General features: G+C 43.1%; 1 protein-coding gene across 3 annotated transcripts in view; it reads right to left on the reverse strand.

Moving 5' to 3' along the window:
- The window catches only part of DPP4 (dipeptidyl peptidase 4), a 77505-nt gene that overhangs the window by 24213 nt on the left and 31075 nt on the right, over positions 1–22217 (reverse strand). For all 3 annotated transcript variants that reach the window (XM_059927986.1, XM_059927985.1, XM_059927984.1), the window contains exons 9-17: positions 17389–17549; positions 15838–15950; positions 7960–8095; positions 5853–5897; positions 3653–3760; positions 3326–3393; positions 2319–2372; positions 1817–1938; positions 77–124 (exon numbers count right to left, since the gene is read on the reverse strand). In XM_059927986.1, the coding sequence (XP_059783969.1) occupies positions 77–124; positions 1817–1938; positions 2319–2372; positions 3326–3393; positions 3653–3760; positions 5853–5897; positions 7960–8095; positions 15838–15950; positions 17389–17549 (855 nt within the window). The remainder of the gene's footprint in view (positions 1–76; positions 125–1816; positions 1939–2318; positions 2373–3325; positions 3394–3652; positions 3761–5852; positions 5898–7959; positions 8096–15837; positions 15951–17388; positions 17550–22217) is intronic.

Consider the following 22217-nt stretch of genomic DNA (forward strand, 5'->3'; position numbering starts at 1 on the left):
TTGTGCTAAGTGCATGTTGCTTCTATTCACACACACTTTCCTGAAAAGCAAATGAGGGTGAAATGTGAGAAAGTACCTTTATCATTGCTGTTGCTATGCAGAGTATAGAGGGGCAGACCAGGGCCTGTTAACATAATCAGGGAAAAATATATTTTAGAGTTTTGTTTTTTTTTAAAGAAGATAACATACTTTTCAAATAGCGTTTGTTACCATTTAACTTTGATACAATTTTGACACCATTTAGCTTTGATAGAATGAATATCACACTGGATAAGAAGCTTACTAAGTGTTAGCTGATTTCCCTTTTCCTTAACATGCACGCAATTTGAGTGTGAGAAGTATTACCGGAGAGGCACAGGGCTCTGGAGAACGAAACAGAAAATGCACCTCTGACCCTGCTGGGCGCCTTGCGCACATTACTATGCCTGAGTCCAATTTCCTCATCTGTGGACTAAGCCATCCAGACCCAATGAGCGCCGCTATCCTTCCCAACTCTAACACCAAGGTCCAGCGAGTACTACAACCTCTCTCAGGCCCCGCCCCCTTAGGGTGGAGCTCCAGAGCCAGGTTCCCCGGCCCCCAAAGGGCAGATTTCCCTCCGCTGCTGCCCCCACTGCGGAGTCCTGGACCAGGCAGCACATCTGCACTGTGCCCGACTTGGATAAGCAATTCCTTCCTGGCACGCGAAAAGTGTTTTTTCTCACACACTCAGATCTTCACTATTTATCCCAACTGTGGTAGTTGCAGAGTGGAAGGTAATGTATAGAAAAAGCTATCTCGTGAGCTATTTAATTTTGATACATTTGGATCATGATATTAATTTTTACATTTGATCAGCACCACTGTGGAGGCATTAGAGGGACCTGGGTTTGAATCCCTGGCTTTCCTGCTTTGTGACGTAAGATAACATATCTCTGCTTCAATCTCCTCACATGTAAAATGAGGATAATAATATCTGCATTATAGAGTTTTCTTTTTAAAGGATCAACAAGATCATGAATACAAAACTTGAGCACAGTACCTAGTATATATAAAACAGGTGCCCAAGAAATGGTGACTGGAAACAGCCATAGTAAAGAACTACAAAGAAAATATGATATTAAAGAAAATGTGCCAGTAAAAAAAAAAGGTTCAGATAAATGGTTTGGAGACCTCCTTTTGGCAATTCACAGTTCTTTTTCAGAATATCCAGACTTTTTCTCTCATTTTGAGAAGTAATCTAGCTTAGTGTTAATAGCAGAGGCCTGTGTCTGAATCCCATTGTGCCTCTTATTAGCTGCGTGACCTGTGAAATCACATTGTCTCTCCTTGTCCAGATTTCTTCACTTATAATAAAGAAAACAATAATAACAATAGCAACAGAAGATGAAGCTGTGAGCAGGTGGAGTCACAGGCACCACCTACATACATTTTTCTCATTTCAAGGGGCAAGTGCATAAAATTATAATTTGTGTTAAAAAATGCACAGCATGTATGTGTATAAGGATGAAGTGCCTCTGTCATACATAAGCTCTAGGATGTGCTTTCAGTCTAAAGCAAGCCTCTTGGTTAGAAGGGGAAGGAGAGATGGTTAGCTCACCACTTATACATGAGTGAAGGGAAGAGGACTTACATGATCTCAAGAACTCAGATTCAATAGGAGAGAACTGAGCAGGGCAGAAACTGGGCACTGAAAGGAAGGCTTCAGAGATGGAGACACTGAGCCAGGAGGGTGGTAAGAAGGTTGTCCAGAGAGGGTAGGGGATGTAGGGAGCTACTCGAGAGGGATTTTGGGGGTACACCCTGCTCTCCCTCCCTGTCCTTGGTTCATACTTACCAGAACATCTCAGCTGATAGTACTTCGCCTCTTTACTAAATGATACAGAGTAGTACTGACACCTTTCTGGATTCAGCTCACAACTAAGGCACGTCACTTTTGTGTGGTAATTAAGTTGGATTCTGTAAAACCAATGGTGGAAGTTAAGTACTTGATGAAAGGAAAAATGAAAGAAGGAATTGAATAATGCCGTATTCTAGTTTCAAAGATATCAGAATGCCAAAGCAATACTCAGAAACTTTTAAAATGTGAAAAAAATGCATGAATTAATTCATAATAACCTCAAACCTCCCGTTGTCTGGAAATATCACAAAGCATCTAATAAAGTCATGCTCTTTTGTTGACATGTGGGTTGGTTTAGCGAGGAATAAAAGCATTCGATAGTAGTTCCAATTTAATATATTAGGACTAGGCAAAAAATAAAAATAAAAAATAAAAACACAAGAGCCAGAAATTGTTCATTAGCTAAAAGGTCAAGTCCACAACTCGATAAAACTCTTACTTATAAAGATTTCTTCCACCTGGCATTCCTTTATGTTCATTACTAATGTAGTATCTGGGAAGAAAACAAATGAAATATATTAATTCTGTTTTTAAGAAAAAGTCAAGTACGCTCCATTTAACTCAACACCAAGCACTAGTGTTCACACAAGTGCATGTGCATTAGTGCTTGCTCTTCTTTTATCATTCTTCCCTGCCCCCTCATCCTCAGAAACCATTTGTCCCCCATCATCTCTAAATAGGGGATTCTTTTTTTAACAGACTAAAATATCTGAATATGGGGATTACTCCCTTAATTAGAGTGACAAGGAAAAACTCAAAGAAAGTCTTCTTTCAGAATAATATGACTGGACAACTAGTCTGAAGTTGACAGCCCATTTATCTACACTGTTTCCCATATTTTCTGTTTCATAACACAAACCACTCGGCGGCAGGAGCCCCATCTTCCTAAGAGTGGCAGAGCCACTTCTAAACAGGACCTTCAAAAACTGCTTTGAGCAATGGCAAAACTCCTCCGTGGTGAAACCAATAAAGAATTATAAAAAGTGCCTAAGATTCTAATGAAAAACAACACTCCCTATCCCATCAATTCATGTGTGGTAGTTGACAGCCTCTGAAAAGCTTTCCATTCGCCAAAGAGTAAGGCCGAGACATGGACAAATACAATAGCCTCTCCAAGCCTTCCGAAAATCCAGTATCCGTTGAAATTTAACAAAATGCCCCTGCATGCTAGTTCAGTGTTCCAAGACGTTTAAGAAAAAGAGGCTCCAGCTCTTCTAATGCAAAGCAGGTAAGAGCAAGAGGTAGAGCTGCTTGGTGGCATGGTATCAAGTCTGCTGAACATATGTGAAAATCATTAAGGCTTCCGTATGTTAAAAAGAAAAAAGTCCTGAACACATTCCAAATAGACTACTCTTTATTTGTAGAAGATTTTTCCTTATTTCTGGGCAACGAATGGCATGATTATGACAAATATATTGATATACTACTGATTATTAGAATACTTACAGGTAATCACTGGTCAGAGCTTCTATCCCAATGACCTCCCAGGCTCCTTTTGTAATAAATGTGCAATTCTGATGGGATTTTTTTAAAAAAAGAGGTTTATTAGACTCTCTCTCTGATCAAAGTTAAGGGGAGGATTAAATCATTTACATCAGGAATTGGGATAATCTCGGTTCTTTTCCCCATCCTACCTTACTACAGATACCACTGGGGTATTTGAATTCGTCTGATTATTGGTACATAGTGATCGACTTTACCAAATGATTTCCACTTCAAGTTAGTTTCAAAAAAAGGAGATCAACCCGAAATAAATTATTTAAAAATACTCACTCTCTTATCTGTTTGGAAGTGACAAATGTGTTTGTAGCCCTCGTCGTTGCTGATGATCTTGTAGAAGCTATTCCCGTCAGAGGTAAAATGAGGTTCTGCAGGCCTAAACTAGAAAATAATAGGAAACACAAAACATGTTAAAGCACATTAGCCTCATCTCAGTACAACTTTAGCTTCAGAAAGTCCTCCCAACACCTATGCTCAAAACCCATATTTCATTTACTTGCCGATTGCAATCAGAGGGTCTCAATAGAAAATTCTCCTCCTAGAAAATGCAGACAAAAGATCTAACTCCTAGGGAATTTTTGGTGGGGAGTAAATGAAAGAATAAACATGAAGAGGCTTACACAGGACACTCAGCACATAGCAGTGGTTATTGTTACCCTTAGGCATCTTCTGTCTATGGAGAATAACGCTATGGTGTCTTGATATAAGCGTGAGAAAATTAGCATTAGCCTTTCAGTTCTAAGAAGTCAATTTCCTCGATGTCGCAACGTGCTCTCTTGAAACAGACTAATATTATTTTTGACTGTTTCTAGTTGGAGGTGGTTTGTAATTTGAGGGATTTCCCCTCCCCCCTGTTTCTTATACATAATTTTTTTGAAAGTCAGACTTAGAAACTCTTTAATCATTTCTGGACTAGATACCATAAGGAATGTCTGTCGTATATTTCATACGGAAACGTTCATATAGCTATCGTCTCTATTATAAGCCTTTCCATTTTGCTAAATAGGATCAACAATTTACCCAAAAAAAAATAGTTGTATGGAAATATAGAACAAAATTTCCATTTTTTACAGTTCGATAAAAGATAGTTCTCAGAACATAATGTCGTTTAAGCAGAAGGGGATCTATCCCAGCCTGAAAGGAATATATCTCTTGACGACTTCGATTTCCTTACTACATTTGAGAGCAGGTAGGAGATGGTCTTTTAAAACTGTTGGTTCACTTCACTCTCGCTGTTTCCTCGCTCATCAGCTCCCATTTTGGGAAGGAAGAAAAATGCTTCCCTCTTCTATTTAGTGATTCAAAACGAATGCATTTATGGAGCAAGCCGAGGCGTGCAGTACACTTGGTGTTCTCATTACAGAGCTCGGAAACACATTCCCCTCTCTAGACCTGTGTTCACAGCCTTATCTTTTTAATACATTTCCCTGTTTCCCCTGGATGGAGTTGTGCCTAGTAGAAATGTGTGAAAAGTGGCATCTGTCTGGTTAAATACAGAGAGGAAAAAACATATTTTTTTCAAAGAGTCGTGAGGAAGTGTAGCATGTCTCTTGCCATGGAGGAAACCACTTTTCATGTTGGCAAACCTCTCCCCTCTGCCCAATCAATGCCTGAACAAAAAGGACGTGTGAATGCTAGGGGGCTCCGAGCCCAGCTGGAAGGGGTCGCATTTCTGGACCAGGGAGCTGCACCTCTGTGTTCTGGAAGACGAGAAATCCTTACGTTTTTTATGTCACTTTGTTTCCCTCTTAAAGGGGCTTAATAGAAGTGGTCGTACAAATTAGGGGCGATTCATTCTTCCTCTTTCACACACGGTGCCATGATGGCTTCAGTGCCTTCGTCGGTTTGCTTCACGCCACCAGCTTGTAGCAACGTGGCTGGTAAGTCTGCACAAGGTGTAGCGTGAGGCATGGGAAGTCACGGAGGGTCACGTGCTTCCTTGGAGAAAGTTCTGCATCCAGGGTATAGTAAAGTGTGAACCCACGTGTGTATGATTCCTCCAAAGAGAGGTGCATAGCGGGTGTGGTGTTGAGTGTCACTGCGTCCCTGCTGGGGGTAGTCCTGTCCCCTGCGTTTGTGCAGAGGCTGAGGGCGGAAACCGTGTTTTCTGCCGCCGAAGCGCCTAACTTCGAACCTGAGGTCAACGAGGACAATTGGTATCTTGGCTGCCTTTCAGCAACGGTTGCTTTTTAACTTTCCAGAAGCTAGAATTTGCCTAGAATATGTCTTTTGTTTTATCTGCTCTTCTCTTGAATTTTCACTTGTCCTTTTACTTTTTCCAACCAAGCATGTTGTATATTCTCTACAAAAAGACATCTCTACAGGGCGCATTAAAATATCACGTGAAAAAAGGTCAACTTCTGTCTCTGTTAATAGCAAATAACATAGAGGCCTCGTTTGGTATATCTGCATATTAAATAGCTCTGAGTATCTGATGCATACGACAGAAAACCCCATAACTCTTACAACTTACTCTTCCAACCCAGCCAGTGGTACTCATTTCAATGTGTTGCCGTCCCTAGGGAGGGAAAAATACAGAGAGAAGTGAGATATGAATTCTACTCTTTAGCTGCAATTTGTGGCAATATAAACAAGACTGTACTTGTAATAAAATAAATGAAAGCTATCTCCATTCACATATTTGTATTTATGATAGTAACTTTTACATAGCTACATTAGAACATTTACCTCTCTTGCCTAGAGCTCTGTCCTGGATGTGTAACTCATAAGCCGTCCTGCAAGTTCCTCCACATTTTCAATTCAGCAAGGACAGAAGTATCTTTCCCTTATCCCCACCAGCTTGTTCTTACTCCTTCGTTCTTCCCTGGGTTAGTGGCACCACTCACCCAAGCCAGAGACCTGGGAATCACTCCAGACTCCTGCTCTTCTCACAGTAACCCCCTCAGCCCTTGTCTTCTAGTTCTTTGACTTCTCTTGTTCTTCTCCACCATTATTGCCTTAGTTTGTGTCATGTCGGGTTTCCCAGGTCCATTGCCCTGACCTCCTGGTTGGAGACCCTGCTGCTCTGCTCTCCTTCCCGTCTGCCCTCCACCCTGCTCAACCCACAGCTGACCTCATCAGGCAACAGATAGTTCTATCTCATTATAATTCTTTCCTACTTAAAACCCTGAAATAGCTCTAAGTGTCTTACAAGGTAAGGTCAAACTCCTCAGAATGGTGCCTGAGCCTTAGCATATATCTCAAACCTCAGTTCTCATCATCGTGCCTCTGCCTCAACCCCTAGTCCGGTGTACCCCCAGACCCTGCAGGCTCCAAGCTCTTCACCCCAGATGCCTTTGCACAGCCTCTGCTCCTAGGGTCCACATGCTTTCATGCTGCCCCGAATATGACAACTTACCCCAGGCTGCTCTAGTCTCCTCCATGTCGTCTCCCATCCCCTTCTGCCTACCCCCAGGCAGGTTGATTATCTTCTTTTGCCCTACATTTCCTTTGTACCTTGCTTATACACTTTTAGAGCACATGTTCCTGATACTGAGATGATTTAATTGGCAGGAAGCAAAGAGCTTGGTTTTTTAGTTTGGATTCTGGCTGTCGTTGTGACCTAAGCAAACTCCTTAACCTTACTGAGCCTGTCTCCACAGTGTCTGGCTACTGTGAGTGTTCAAGAAATGGTAACTATTATTATTGATTTTCATAACAGTCTTCCCTACTAGAAAATAAACATTTTAGGGACAGGCATGCTGCCTAATTTTTTTTTTTGTTTCCCTCCAGAGCTATGCACAGAACTTGGAACAAAATAGGTATTCGATGATTGCTACATAAGTAATGAATGAGTGCATCAAGATACAGGGGCAGGTGGTGGGGGGCAGGATTTCTGAGGCAAGAATCGGCCGTGTGCCCAACCAGGGTGGAGCAGGGAGAAGAGGTGTGTGGGCACAGAGCCCATTACCAGAAAAGGGCTTGTAGAGCTGTCCTTGACATATGCCAGCAAGCCTCGCCCAGGCTCTACCCCTCCTGAGGCTGTTGGTCCCAATGGGGCTTTAATTTTGATCCACGGCCTATACCTTGTGGTCTCTGGGCTGGAAACGCCCCCAGCACTTCAAGGTTGGATTAACACTTGCCTTTGCCTTAATGTTGCCACGCTCTCAGCCTGGAAGTTATCTATTTACTTTCTAAAGCTGTTTACTGCTGAATGATAATCACAGTGTGGTAATAGATTTGTGGCCTCTTGATATTTGTTTTACTTCACATATACTCGGCGAGTCACTCCCCATTTCCTGAAACACGCTTCCTTGACCTTGCGGCCCCTGGCTTTCTCGGACTTTGTGAATTTTGACATCAAATTCTATTTTCTGGCTTTCCAATCACCACCACCCTTTTCGCAAGTGATAGTCTCCATAACTAAAACAGTATGACTAGTGAGAGCCGATGAGCTAGAAGTACCACCAGGTAATATCAAATTATCTAAAAGTCAGTCAAGACTTACTCACTGCCTCAGGGTCAGACACAGAGAAAGAATAGAAACTCAAGCTGTATTTCCTGATAACACTCTCCCTGTTTTCCTCCAGCCCTCAGATCACATGTAGCTTTGGAAGCAGAACATCCCGATTCAGCTTTACCACTGAGGAAATCCATCTTCCGGTGGACTCTTCGTAGTCACAGATATCCATGACCGAATAGTTCTGAATTCTCCGGATCCACTGCAAAGAAATCCTTTCTTCGGTTACCCATGTCACATCACACAAGTAGTAATCCCTGAAAGGAGGGAGGGAAGGAAGGACGGAGGGATGGAGGGAGGGGAGGGAAGGAGGGAAGGGAGGGAGGGGAGAGGGAGAATAACTATTTCCAGACCTTGGTACAAATAGACGTTCTGCTCAATGAAATCAATCTTAATAAGAATCCAGTTTTAAATAGTTGTTGAAGCCATTTAACACCGTAGTATTTTACCCTTTCTTAAAGCTTAAAGTGTAATTTAATTTTGAATGGAAATGCAAATATATCTGACAGGAAGAACAACAGCTAACATCCCACGGAGGTGTAACATACATGCCATGGCTCAGGACTTTGCAAGCCCACAACTGGTCTTTGGTAGTGCCAGGGTGTCAAGGGTGATATTTTCCCATCTCTTTTCTGCTGTCTGGAGGGGCCATTACAGGGAACCCAGGGACACTGGTTGAGATTTTATTCTTTTCTGGTAATTTGATATGTTTCTCTAAAACATTCTTCCTACTAGGGAGAAACTACAGTTGACCCTTTCCTCAACTTCATTTTCAAAGGGGAAAAAATGGACTCACATCTCTGCAAAGTTTGAAAACCAAATAATTATATCCTACAAATCTTTTCTCAAGTGTCAAAATATAAATCGTGTGAAGAAATTAAGGAAACTTTTGGTATTTTAACATAAATTTATATAAATAGAGATATCTCGAGCAGTACATCCTCGTCCAACAAAAACCTTTACCAGTGTTTGGAACTACATTTTGAGTGATAAGTGAGATGCATGGAATTCCTAATTTACCTTTCTGCTAGCCTCCCTAAATATTTGCTCTGGATAATTTATTTTATTTTATTTGCTCCCCACACCCTCGTGCGATTTTTGTATGACTCTTCTTAAATCATTCCTGTCCAGTGTGTGATCAAAACCTTGCTCCCAGGGGCTTCCCTGGTGGCGCAGTGGTTGAGAGTCTGCCTGCCAATGCAGGGGACACGGGTTCGAGCCCTGGTCTGGGAAGATCCCACATGCCGCGGAGCAACTAGTCCCATGAGCCACAATTACTCAGCCTGCGCGTCTGGAGCCTGTGCTCCGCAACAAGAGAGGCCGCGATGAGAGGCCCGCGCACCGCGATGAAGAGTGGCCCCCGCTTGTTGCAACTAGAGAAAGCCCTCGCACAGAAACGAAGACCCAACACAGCAATAAATGAATAAATAAATAAATATATAAAAATTAAAAAAAAAAAACAACCTTGCTCCCTTTGGTCAGAAGAATTCCAAAGGAAATTTTTCATTCCACCCCTTCCCATCTGACCCTATGGCTGTATCCGTTCACCCTAACATGCTCCTTTGCTCTTTCCTTCATGGGCTGTGCCCACACCTCCTCTTGTCAAGGCTCTCCTTGCTTGACTGCAAACTCTCTGAGGCTGGGCCACAGCTGTCTGGTTCACAGGGTATCTCCAGGGCCTAGCAGACTACCTGGCACAAAGCAGGTGCTCACGAAAGTTCTGTGGAATGCAGCACTGAACAGAGGGGGAAGTCCTGTCCCATCCTCGTGACCTAAGTAGCTCTGTTCTTCCTCAGAATTCACAGATCCCTTCCTGTCCCCACTCCCTTCACAGACACTAAATCAAACAACAAATATTTGTTGAGAGCTTAGGATGGATCAGGTGCTAGATAAAGCACTTTCCGCCCCTCACCACTTCACTATCTCCCTTGGCGGGGCAGGACACTCACTGTGTTAATACGCCCAGGGGTACCCGGGCCTCCAGGCTGTCTCCGCTGCAGGTGGCAGGCACTGAAAGAAGACCAGAACCCCTCACCGAGCAGCAAAGCACCACCTTCACACAAACAGGGACTCCTCTCCATTTCAGTCCTTTCTCTTGCTTATTAAGAACCGTACACTGGGCTTCCCTGGTGGCGCAGTGGTTGAGAATCTGCCTGCCAATGCAGGGGACACGGGTTCGAGCCCTGGTCTGGGAAGATCCCACATGCCGCGGAGCAACTAAGCCCGTGAGCCACAACTACTGAGCCTGCGCGTCTGGAGCCTGTGCCCCGCAACTGGAGAGGCTGCGATAGTGAGAGGCCCGCGCACCGCAATGAAGAGTGGACCCCGCTCGCCGCAACTGGAGAAAGCCCTCGCACAGAAACGAAGACCCAACACAGCCATAAATAAAATAAATAAATAAACAAAATTAAAAAAAAAAAAAAGAACTGTACACTGTCCAGTCTGCACGACTGGTGTCCCTTGAACACCCTGTGAGGTTTTCCACATGCCTCCCTTGTCAACCTGCCCTTCTGTCTGAAATGACTGTCATGCTTTAACTTCTTCAGGATTTACTCAAATATCCCCCGCCCGTGAGGCTTTCTTGAAGACCCCCTCCTTCTACACCGCTATCACGGGTCTCATGGTGCTTTTCACGAACCGCCAGGCTGCGGAGTCTGAGAGGGTGAATGCCGCTTCGCCGGCCCAGGAGCGAGGGCGCCTCATCTAGTCTAACTGCCCGGTACTGAGCCCAAGGCAGAGGCGTTAAGTGAGAAAATGGAAAGGCAAACCAGTCATCCCCGGGGTGGGTAGGGGATAAATACTTGCAAAGGGAATGGAAGAATGAAACGCAAGATAGAAAACAAAAGTTTTTGAAATGAACTCTCTAGACCTGGGGTCAGAACACTTTTTCAGAAACGGGCCAGCCAGTAAATAGTTCCAGCTTTGCGGGCTACACGCTCTCTGTCACAGCTACTCGACTCTGCCTTGGCAGCACCAAAGCAGCCAGAGACAGTGCGTAATGTATGAGTGTGGCTGCGTGCCAACGAGATGCTGAGATTTGAAGTTCATGTAAATTTCACCTGTCACGCAGTATTATTCTTCTAATGATTTTTCTTCCCAACCGTTCACAAAGGTAAAAACCGTTCTTACTTGGGGGACCATCTAAAAATGGGTGGGGGCAGGATTTGGCGGCAGGCCCAGGGTTGCTAAGCCCTGTTCTATACCAGTAGTTCTTATTGTTTTATGTACCTGTCTCTAGGGGGAAAAAGGGTGGCATGGAGTCTGCGGCCAGCGTTGGCAGGATGCCCTCTTCCCTGGGTGATTCATTGAATTAATCACTCCACCGCATGCAGTTGCTCTTAGTAGTGGTTTACTTTCCAGGTAGTAATAGGTACCTTATTTTAAGTAGCTTTAATATACCCAAAGAAACATTTACACAAATTAGGGGAATTAATATCACACAACAGACCTTTGTTACATGCCTACTCTTTGCAAGGCAGCGGCCACTTTACAAAGGGATACCCTGTGTCATATGGCTCTCAAGCACAAGTCTCTCCCAGTGCATTCAAATATGATTTGCTTTATAAAATTCAGTTATTCCGTCTATATACACTCTCGAGGAATAAATAGATTTCATAGAGTGAGGAGCTTTATCCTGAAAAGAATTAAGAGGGTGAAGCTAACCAGCAATGTTTACCAGAGGGATGGGTGGAGGTTCCACAGAGGGAATGACTGGGGGCAGGAAATCTGAAGCCAACGGCTTATTTTGAATCCTGATTCCAACCCTGTCCAGTGTGTGACCTTGAACGAGTTACCTAACCTCTCTACACTTCCGTTTACTTGTCTGCAAAACATGAACTCTAACATTCCTCCCGCATAAGGTGATCATGAGCTTTATGTCAGCACTTAGATGAGTTCCTGGCCCACGGTAGACTCCACATGGGTGTGAACCGTCCTTATGTACAGAAATTACTTCATTGCTTTAGTATTAAAATCAATCGTACTCCTCTTGGACTAATCCTGTTCCAGAAGTTAGAAGAGCTTGTTGAATCACGGTGTCTAACCTGGGAAAGGCAGTCAGTGGCTCAAGGGAAGGCCAGGCTGTCCCTGGTTCCTCTTCCACCCCTCCCCCAACCACTCTAACCAGTCTATTCAGTATGTGCCTCTCTGTTTTTACAGAATAGAATTGGCATGTTGTGGAAAGTATACTTGATGATCCTGCTTGTTGGATTTTTCTGGTCTTAAGTGGGGACTTAAAACGTCCAGTAAAAATTACAATTAAGCCCTTGGTTTCCTTATATCTTTTTCATGACTCACTGACATCCTGGCCTGGTGTGATCGCAGCTCCAGGCTGGGTTATGCACCCTCATTCTGTCTCCCCTCAATTCCAAATCCTAAAGAGAAACTGATTGAAGAGAAGCGCGTTTATATAAGAATTCAAAATTTACAGCCCGCTCCACTGGTGAACCGCCTTCATGGAGCCCTCACAGGGTGCAGAGTACACCTTGGGCTGTGGAGAGTGACAAAGGTAGTGGAGGATACAGGTTCATGAACCTTTGATCTAGAAATGGGCAGGGAAGATGCCAGATGCATGTGAGTTTCCTGGCAGACTTCCCAAATTCCATCGCTCAATGTTTTCAAATGGGGAAAAGTTACTTTTATATGGCTGATTGCTGAACCTGAGGCATAATTTTTGGCTTTTAGTAGATAAAGTTATTTAGTACCAGGAGACCCACTAATCATGTTAAAGGGTTTTCTTCCCACCTCACCTGCCCCTTTCCACTAGGCCACTTTAGAAAAGAAGAAGGCTATTTGGAGTCCACTTTCCTAAAAGAACCCTTGGAAAACGTGTGCATGTGTGTGTGGAGAGCCTCATCTTCCTGTAGGATTTCAGCTGCTGGATGCTCTGATGAAAGGATGAGGCCTAAGGAGAAAATTAGTGATGGGTGCGCAGGCAGAGGAGGGCCTGGTTCCAGGAGCGAGTGAATTACTACGAGACAGAACAGAAGGTGCTGGGCAGCTGAAGAGGCATAACTTGCCCGCATTAACTTGGCCCTGCTGATCTCTGCATGAGGCTAGAAAACGAAGCACTACCGTGTACTAGAACATTTTTCTCCAGAGGGGCCCTCAAGCCTGGTTTTAGCAAAGCTGCAGCTGTACTGGTGCTAACAGAGACCAGAGCTGGGTTTGCAGTTTCATACACAGCACATTCCTGTAGCATTTCCAGAAATGCTTCTTTGGTGAAATACGTTCCCCAGAAAATACCCACAGTGAGTAAGGCAGCCCTCACCACGAGTGTGGCGTAAAGAACTGCAAAGAACAAAGACTTAAGGATTCATTCATATAGGGTGAAAAATAAGTCCTTAAACTGCTTAAGTTTCCTGAGCTCCGAAATTCACAACTGTGCCTTGGAAAGTGATTTCTAAGTGGGAAAGATGCCATCTCTTCATCTGTGAAATGGCCGTGAAAATGACACCATAGGCAGCATGTGGGTAATAAATGAGACAACGTGAGTCCGCAACATAGGAAGCACCCAGTACATTTTAATTCAACTATTCTATTACTCTGGCCCAGCAAGTGTGGGCCTCTGTCCTATTCCCAAGTTCCCATGCTAAGTTGCTGTGTGATCTTAAGCAAATGGGTCTACCTCTCTGAGCCTCAGATCTCTCCTCTGTGTCTCACAGTGGTGTTCTGAGTGTGTTCCGGAACCCCGGTAGGTTCTGTCTATTCTGAGACTCCTGGGGGAAGGAGAAGGCACAGGGGCTGGGCCTATAACCCGAGCAGCCACCTGCCGTTTGCTTACTGGCACCCCACCTCTGTTGTATCTCACTTGCACAAAGGTTTCTCGCTCCTTAAAAACACTTGTAAGGTCCAAAGCCCCTTCCAGATCTAAAATCTTTCAGCGTGGGAGCTCACGGCTCATCCTCCCTTCAGACAGATGTTGGGCGTAGACCAAGAGGGCACGCAGGACGTGCTGCTCTTTCCCGGGCAGCCCCGAGCTTGTGCACGCTCGGTGGTCCTCCCACTCCGGTCCTCCTCCTCCCCACCGTGCCCTGTCCAATTCGCTCATTCTCCAGGATGCTTTCTTTGATCTCCGGGGTCACGGAAAACCCATCTCCCCCTCCTCAGGATGCCTCCAGCCTTTTGTTTATGCCTCTGTCGTAGGCGCTCTGGGAGTCATTTACTGACATGTTTTCTATCCTCCACCCCATCCTAAGTGCCAGAAGGCAGACTCAGCCCTACAGGACATCTGTGAGTGTAAACAGTGGGTGCTTAATCAATGTTGATGGAAGAGGTGGCTGGACGGGACCAAAGAGCAGATTTTAGAACTTAAAAAAAATACTTTTTAGTTGACTGATAATTAATTTTCCCTCAGAATAAACAGGTTAATATAGATGTTTCTAAGCAAGTAAATGAATTAATAACCACAGAGCAAAGCCTCCAGCATGCCTGATGTAGTAAATGCAACCCCGAGAAGGAAAATGCTTCCATATGGCTCTGATGATAACTTCAGGCATCTGAGGGCACCAGCTGAATTCACACAGAGGGAGAGAGAGGCACCTCGAAGAGTGCTTACAAGCTCTTTCTTTCAAGTCAGAAAGATTTGAATACAGCCCCTTACTGGGTCATTTTCTTAACCTCTAGGCCTCATTTTCTTATCTGTAAAACAGTCATATAATAATAGTTGCTGGAAAGAGTTACTTAAAGACTAATAAGATAAAGCGTGTGATGCCCTGTGTCTGGCACGCAGAGAGTGTTCAATAGATGCTAGTCATTATTTAGAAGCAATGATAAAACCAACGTAAGTAATGGAAAAGAAGAGAGAGCAGCCTGATGGCCAAAAGTTTCACGCAGTTTGGTGTTTACAGGAAACTAAAGGAGGGGCTGAGAGTTTCAAACCACCAAGGATCATTCAAGCAAATGACACCTGGAGGCACATCGGTGTCTCGGGGGTGCCTAAAATTAATCCACGGTCTCCCTGAATTACTCTAGGTCTTACCAGGCCCCGCAAAGCCCCGTGTGACCTGACCTTCCTCCCATCACTCCCCTCTCCGCCCAGATGCTCCAGACTCTGTGGCCTCCTTGCAGGACCCCTACTGCACCAAGCACGCTCCCTCTGCAGGGCCTTTGCACCTGCTCTTCCTCTGCCCGGATACTGCTCCCCCAGCTCTCCATGGGGCTAGATCTTCCCCTCTTCCTTCACATCACTGGTCACGGGCCTCTTATTAGAGAAACCTTCCCTGACCTCCCCCCAACCATCAGCATCACGCCTGCCCTCCTTTGATTGTCTTCACAACATTTCACATAACTTTATTTGTTTACCTGGCTGCTGTCGGCCTCCCCTACTTGAGTGGAGGCTCCATGACACCAGAGGCTCTGGCTGCCCTATTCATTCTGCAACCTCACCCCTGGAAGCCATGCCCGGCATGAAGGCATGAAGTTGGAACTCAGCAAAGAGTGGTCAGGCCACCCAAGATGGCTGTTCTCTTGCTCTCTGTACATCCCCTGCTGGACCAGTCCCTGCTCCACCTAACACCTACTCCCCCGAGGAACCTTCCTACATACTCGCCCCAGGCTCCAGCCAGTGACTCTTAACAAACAGGAGGTGAGGGGCGTGCCTCTCCGCTGGTTTCCTTGGTAAATAATGAGCCAACCCGATGTAATCCTCCCTGTAACTGGCAATCTCCTCTTCCCCCTGGGAGCGAAGCCTGCTGCCATGTCCTGCCCACCGCCCACAGCAGCACGCTGTGGGGTGTCGCTCCAGGACCTTGCTTCAGATGTGTGAGCTCCCGCACCCGTTAAACCACGGATGTCTTTGTTGCTGACTCTGGGTTCTTTCTTTGGTCTTAAAGCTGGGCAAGTGCAGCCCAACAGAGTGGTTGAATGGAAGAATGAATGATGGGCCGGGCCAGGTGACACCATGAGATACTGCCATTGGTTCTGCCATTCATTTTGAAAGTGTTCTCCCTGGGAGCTGTGGAACTGTTTACAACACAAGCATTTGGGTCAAGAGTCTTACCCTATTAACACAGAAGCAGGAGGAAAGATTTGTTGGGAAGTTGCATTGATGTCTGGGCTGAGAGTGGTGGTATTTACAACAAAGAACTTTACAGTTGGGTTCACAGCTCCTGCCTAGGAAAAAACAATCACGGAATTGGTATTGACAAAAGATATATACATAACATCATCACACAAGTTTAAAGCTGTACAAAAATGTCTGCATTATGGCCATAAAATTATAAACAATCAGACACTTTCAAACAATTTAATACAGATAAAATGAACATAAAGGAGAGTCATGAAATGCAACCTTCTCATGTTCAGGTAGAAATACATATATGACTCCCGTTTAAGTAATGAATGCTCATAATTTATGCGCTTTGAGCAAAAAAGGATAAATTTGTTAAAATCAATTCTTTTAATTTGTAAATATACCCTGACTCCAGAAGACAAGAAGACTGATGACTGACCACTAGGAAGAATACCCTGGGTTCAGCCAAAGACACAATCCCCCAGGAAAATTAGTTTACCTGAGCCGAGAGCCAAAATGCTAATTAAGAAGCCATCACTTCCACTCCAAATTCAGGTTCAGTACTTTGGAGTTTTACAATCAATGTTATGACAGAAATCTATAAAATCGTTTTATATATACACATAGATTTTCAATTGACAAATTAGTTAGAAATAATATGATATTTTTAGTGAGAACACTCTATGGTATTTCTTTGCCAGTTGCACTCTTCAAAAAATAACATTCCACTGAAAATACATCTCCATATTTAGTCTCTGATTTTTTTCCTTTTAACTTCCTCTGTCTCCCTAAAATGGCAGCTCTTCATAAAGCAAATTGAGGGAGTCGGTAAAAATAAAAATCCCTTTTCCCAAATTGCTTACAGCAAAAACACTTTCCTATTAGATTTTCCTATAGATGATACTGTGGCCATTGTTATTAGGACACTAGTGAAGCGAAGAATCCTGGTTCCTTCCTAAACCTCCCTCTTCCTTGGCTTATACTGCTTAATAAGGCTCTTCAGTTTTCATAAACATGCATCCCGGAGGGGGAAACAGTCTTGAAAACCAAGACATGACACTATTATTCCAAATGTAGGATGGGTGAAATTACATTAGTGCCAAATCTATAATAGAACTACTAAAACTCGTCATGTATCTGTTAGTTAGTAATACCACCTGATATATAACCTCGCTCTTCAACTTTATCTAGGGCACAATCCAACTTCTACAAATGCGATGAGCTTGTGATTCAATCACAGCCTCTCTTTTCCTCCTTTCAAACATTTTCATTCCCCCTACTTCTTTCAAAAGCATTTTCCCCATCTTTTTCGGCTTGTCATTCTTCAAAGTTTTTGGAGAAATTACAAAACCTTAAATCACACTCTTTCCTGGGATAATAAAAATACTTTAAAATTGCCACATGCTGTTGACTTCAGCAAGAGTAATCACACAAGCTGTTGAAGAGAGACTGACAATATTTTCATTAGCAGGAAAGGATTAAATGAAACCATTCTCTTCCCATCAAATCATGGAACCACTATCTGAACGGAGCACAGACCTTTGGGTAAGGAATCTGCATGGTCTTTGGGTACTGCAGTGACTCATCAGAGTAGAAGGAGTATTCAATCAGTGGGACTTCTGTGTCGTTAAATTGGGCATATGCTAAAAAAGTGCCGTTTGGAGACCACCACAGAGCGGAGTAAGTACTGAAGACTTCCTCTGAAAAAAGACAGAAATTGTTCTGTTACAAGAAGTAGCTGATAAATTGGCTTTGGCATTCAAAATATTGTTCTCATTAGCTTTAGTAATTACAGTAGAGTTCAACTAATGAACCACTTTGCATTTGCTGGGCTTCCAAAATCACAGTAATACGAACGAATAAAAATAAAATCTTCAAGGATAGAGCTGGATTGTAAAAATAAGTAACCCGTTGGACCACTTTTGAATATTTTAGCACACAATATTTAATATAAACTCTACATTTTTTTCTTTATCTTATAATCCTCTAAATTTATGCCGCAAAACATACTAAAAGTAAATTTCACACAAGGGGCTGATTCTCCTTTCTAATTTTCAAACAGTCAACATGCCAGCATACGCTCCCCAAGTGGGCTCAGTTTGTACTGAGCCCGCAGGGTACTGGTGGGTGGTGTGTGGCTCCAGGCTATCAAACCAATATGGTGCCCAGAGTTTACTACTCTTGGCACAAAAGGCGTGAGAATGATGGATTTAGAATGGAAGGGAGCTCCATGAGACCCCTACCAAGAAACATCTCCTTTGCCTTGTCTAGAAACTGAAGACTCCCTTGGATTAACACCCTCCTCTGGTCTATCAGCTGATGGGTGAGGGAAGACGGTAAGATGGAAGCAAAATGAAAGGAAAGGTTTTGCTTTCTTGAACAATGCTGCACTCGTTCTCAGTCTCTGGCAAAGGTAGCTCCGTCCTATGTTTATTATGGAGTCTATTCATGGGACTTCCAATCTCTGCCTCTTAAAATGTCAAAACCTCTTTTACCAACTGGGAATAGAGGATTCAAGTAGACTTGATGGAGCCTCCTAGTCCTTTACACAGAGTTAATCCACACATTTCATGTTGTGCTGCAAGAGGAAAGGTAAAAGCAAAAGCATAAAAACTTGAATATTAGAGTTAGGAAATCATTTATCCCAATCACTTTTCTGATTCTTATGACTTCTTGACAAGTTGCTTCCAAATGCTTATTTTCAATTACGACAATGGTAATGGTAGTAGGAGTAACAGTAATAAAAATAACAATAATAATAAAATATAATAATCATAATGATGAGCGGCTGCCATTTAATGCCTGCTGACCATACACTGATAAGTAACTGACATCTATTACCTCGGTTAATCCTCACAATAACTCCTTGTGCAGATGAGCAAAGGGGCAGGCAGGCTTAAAGCGAGGAAGTAATTTACTCAGGAGCACATGACCAATAGTTGTTAAAATCAAGAATGAATCCAGATTTGTCTGCTTGGAGACCATCTTCTACTGTTCCTTCCTGCCTATTTCAGCACTTCTAGTAACAGAAAACCTTCTACTTGATCAGGCAGCCTGCTCCCCCTTTGACTGCTTTCTACGTATATCACTCAGTTACATTTATGCAGCAATTTAGAATTTACAAAACACTTATCTAATTGAACCCTGGGTGAGTCTATGCATAGGCTATTTTACAGAGAGGACAACTAAGGTTTAGAGAGATAGAGTGAATTGACAGAGACAAGAAGGCAGGCCTTGTGATTCTGAGCCAAGGGGGTTTCTCACTAAGAACTTCTTCATATACTGAGTTCATGTCTCATTCCTTATAGCTTCTACCCATTGGTTCTAATCTAAGATCAAGATGCAATTCCATAAAATGAATTCAATGACAGCAAGGTAATGCTTTGTAAAATCACTTTTAAGTACAGGTGGCAGGTAGGAGTCTATGTCTTGAATTAGTAGTTATTTAGGATACTGAACACTTTATCTATCTATCTATCTATTTATTTATTTATTTATTTATTTATCTTTTCCATCATGGTTTATCACAGGATATTGAATATAATTCCCTGTGCTATACAGTAAGACCTTGTTGTTTACCCATTCTATTTATAATAGGTTGTATCTGCTAACCCCAAACTCCCAATCCATCCCTCCCCCACCCCCCAACCTTGGTGACCACAAGTCTGATCTCTATGTCTGTGAGTCTGTTTATGTTTCGTAGCTAAGTTCATTTGTGTCATATTTTAGATTCCACATATAAGTGATATCATATGGTATTTGTCTTTCTCCTTCTGCCTTACTAGAATACTGAACACATTTTTCCATATCAATGATGTGTCGAAACCATTATTATGAAACTACTCTGGTCAACCTCAAAGTCCTAAGAATGAAGGGATCATGGGTAAGGAGAAAGAAGAACAAAGAAAGAAGGAAAAGATATCCAGCCCTTCCTGAAGTTGGCTATGAACACGACGGGTGTCTGTGGCACTCCCACCACCATCCTGTGATAACTCCCATACTGCCACTCACTCTGAATTTCCTTAGGTACCCCTGGGACCTAGTTTCCTCCCTCTAATAGGATACTTAATTCACTCCATGACAGTTTTTGTTGGCTTCTTTGTCTCTCTCTGGGCTGAATTCCCTGAGAACAACAGTTGGGTAGCATTTGTCTCTGTGTCCCCAGCACCTGGCACAGCACCTTGTAGGTGGTTGGCACTCAATGTGAATTGCACTGAATTAATCACAACCCCCTCCCCCCGCCACTGTCAACACTACTGCCTCAGGGGGGTAAGGAGTGCTCCATCTTCCTAAATTATTTCCTTCTCTATCCCCTCTCATCTCACCAAAATTCTCATTTTCAGCTCTGGGTTAGGTAAACTACATTCATACTCAAAAGTGACTGTAACATAATTAACTTCATCCTAGGAGATAAAGTATTATCATTTTTTTTTTAAAAAAAGAAAACACTTATTAACTAAAGTAAAATAATAATCAATTAGAAAATCATAAAATAAAGTGAAAACAGAGAAATTGAGAGAGAAAGCTATTTGGGGACCCAGGGTGGGGTGGCGGCCCAAGTCCCAGAATACAGGCTCCTCTGTGAGTGTCCCTCCCCAGTGTGGCACGTGGCCCTGTTTAGACCTTGCAGCTTTGTTTGTCCATTTACTTATGAATCTACAGATTCTCAAAATGTACTATCTTTTCATCCCAACAGGTCTTCATGGCTACAGTGGAGAGGGTGGCTCCAATAGGAAGGTGATCCGATATGTGGAGAAGCAGGTGTGCCCTTTTCTAAGTATGGAGCATTCGTAAACGTCCAAAACCAATTGTAGGAATTTCCCTGTAGGGACTAAAGTCCCGTTTTTAGAGACAGGCCCACATTGGAACTGTGAAGCCATTCTTCTGCTTCTGAATGGCTTAGTCATGAACAGGCAAAATGAGATCCCTCCAGCTATTATCTACCTTAGAAAGAACCTTAGTGTTGGAGTGCTTTTATCTTAGAGCTGCCCAGCTGTTCCGAGGAAGGGTCAGTCACAGCTTTGGGAAGAGGCTTTATCCAGCTCACGCTGGGGATCCTGGAGGTTGTGCTGTGCTGTCCAACAAGTGTTAAAGATGTTTTTCAATATCTAAGTGACAAGTGATAGTAAATTTCATTGTAAGTTTTAATCAAACACTTGTTTCTGGGCCATGGGAATTTATCTTTCTTTTAAAGTGTTTTCTGTTGTTGTTGTTGTTGTTTTTTAGATCATTATTATTATTTTTATTTTTTTATTTTAAATTTATTATTTATTTATTTATTTATTTTTGGCTGTGTTGGGTCTTCGTTTCTGTGCGAGGGCTTTCTCTAGTTGCGGCGAGCGGGGGCCACTCTTCATCGCGGTGCGCGGGCCTCTCACTGTCGCGGCCTCTCTTGTTGCGGAGCACAGGCTCCAGACGCGCAGGCTCAGTAGTTGTGGCTCACGGGCCCAGCTGCTCCGCGGCATGTGGGATCTTCCCAGACCAGGGCTCGAACCCGTGTCCCCTGCATTGGCAGGCAGATTCTTAACCACTGCGCCACCAGGGAAGCCCTGTCGTTGTTCTTATAATGTTATCCACTTAACTGAACTCGATTTGAACTAGTAAGAACCGAAATTAAGTCATGAAGAAAAAGTTTTTTTTTTTAAGTATGAAGAAGGAGTAACAGGATAAAATAAGGATGAGTCTTTAATAAGCATGAGGCAATCTTGTGAAGGGTTTGGAATAGCCTCAAAATGCTTTTTACCTTAGCAACTATAGACATGAAAAATGTCTTCCTAATATTTTCTAAAACTCTTTATCCTTAAAGAGAGAATCATTCTTTTCAACTTTTTCAGTTCTGTTTTTTGAACCCATTTTTTCCTAAGTCTTTCTAATTATTTTTTTTCTTCTTTAGAAACAGGAAATGCTAATTTCTTCAAGTTCCAATGAACACAAATCCTCTTTAAAAAAAGGCATTTTCTTACCCTTGACTCCCCAATCTCCAGACAATATTTCGTCATCTTTTGGAATGTTCTGGGAGTATTTCGTTTTCTTTAGTAACTTCCGGGTTAGGTAGGCCCGGTTCGAGAAACATCTGATATTAATCTGGAGGCTTTTATGCCCCAGTAAAGCAGAAAAGCCACCTACACAGAAAGGCCCTTTGTAGCAGTAGAGCAAAGACAATAGGATCATTGAAGAGACAGTGAGAATGTAGCAGCAGTAGGCACTGTGAAGAGATTCTTGGTCTATGAGAAACCTGGTGTTATGAGTGCTAAAGGAGATTTGATGACATTTTTAAAATGCAACTTATTTTGAATGCCCTTGAATGTTCCCCCATTTTAACTGTTTTTGAAAATGTACCGATTTTCTGATTTGAAAGAGCTTTAATG

Source organism: Balaenoptera ricei, chromosome 7, assembly GCF_028023285.1.
Source record: "Balaenoptera ricei isolate mBalRic1 chromosome 7, mBalRic1.hap2, whole genome shotgun sequence".
NCBI lineage: Eukaryota > Metazoa > Chordata > Mammalia > Artiodactyla > Balaenopteridae > Balaenoptera > Balaenoptera ricei.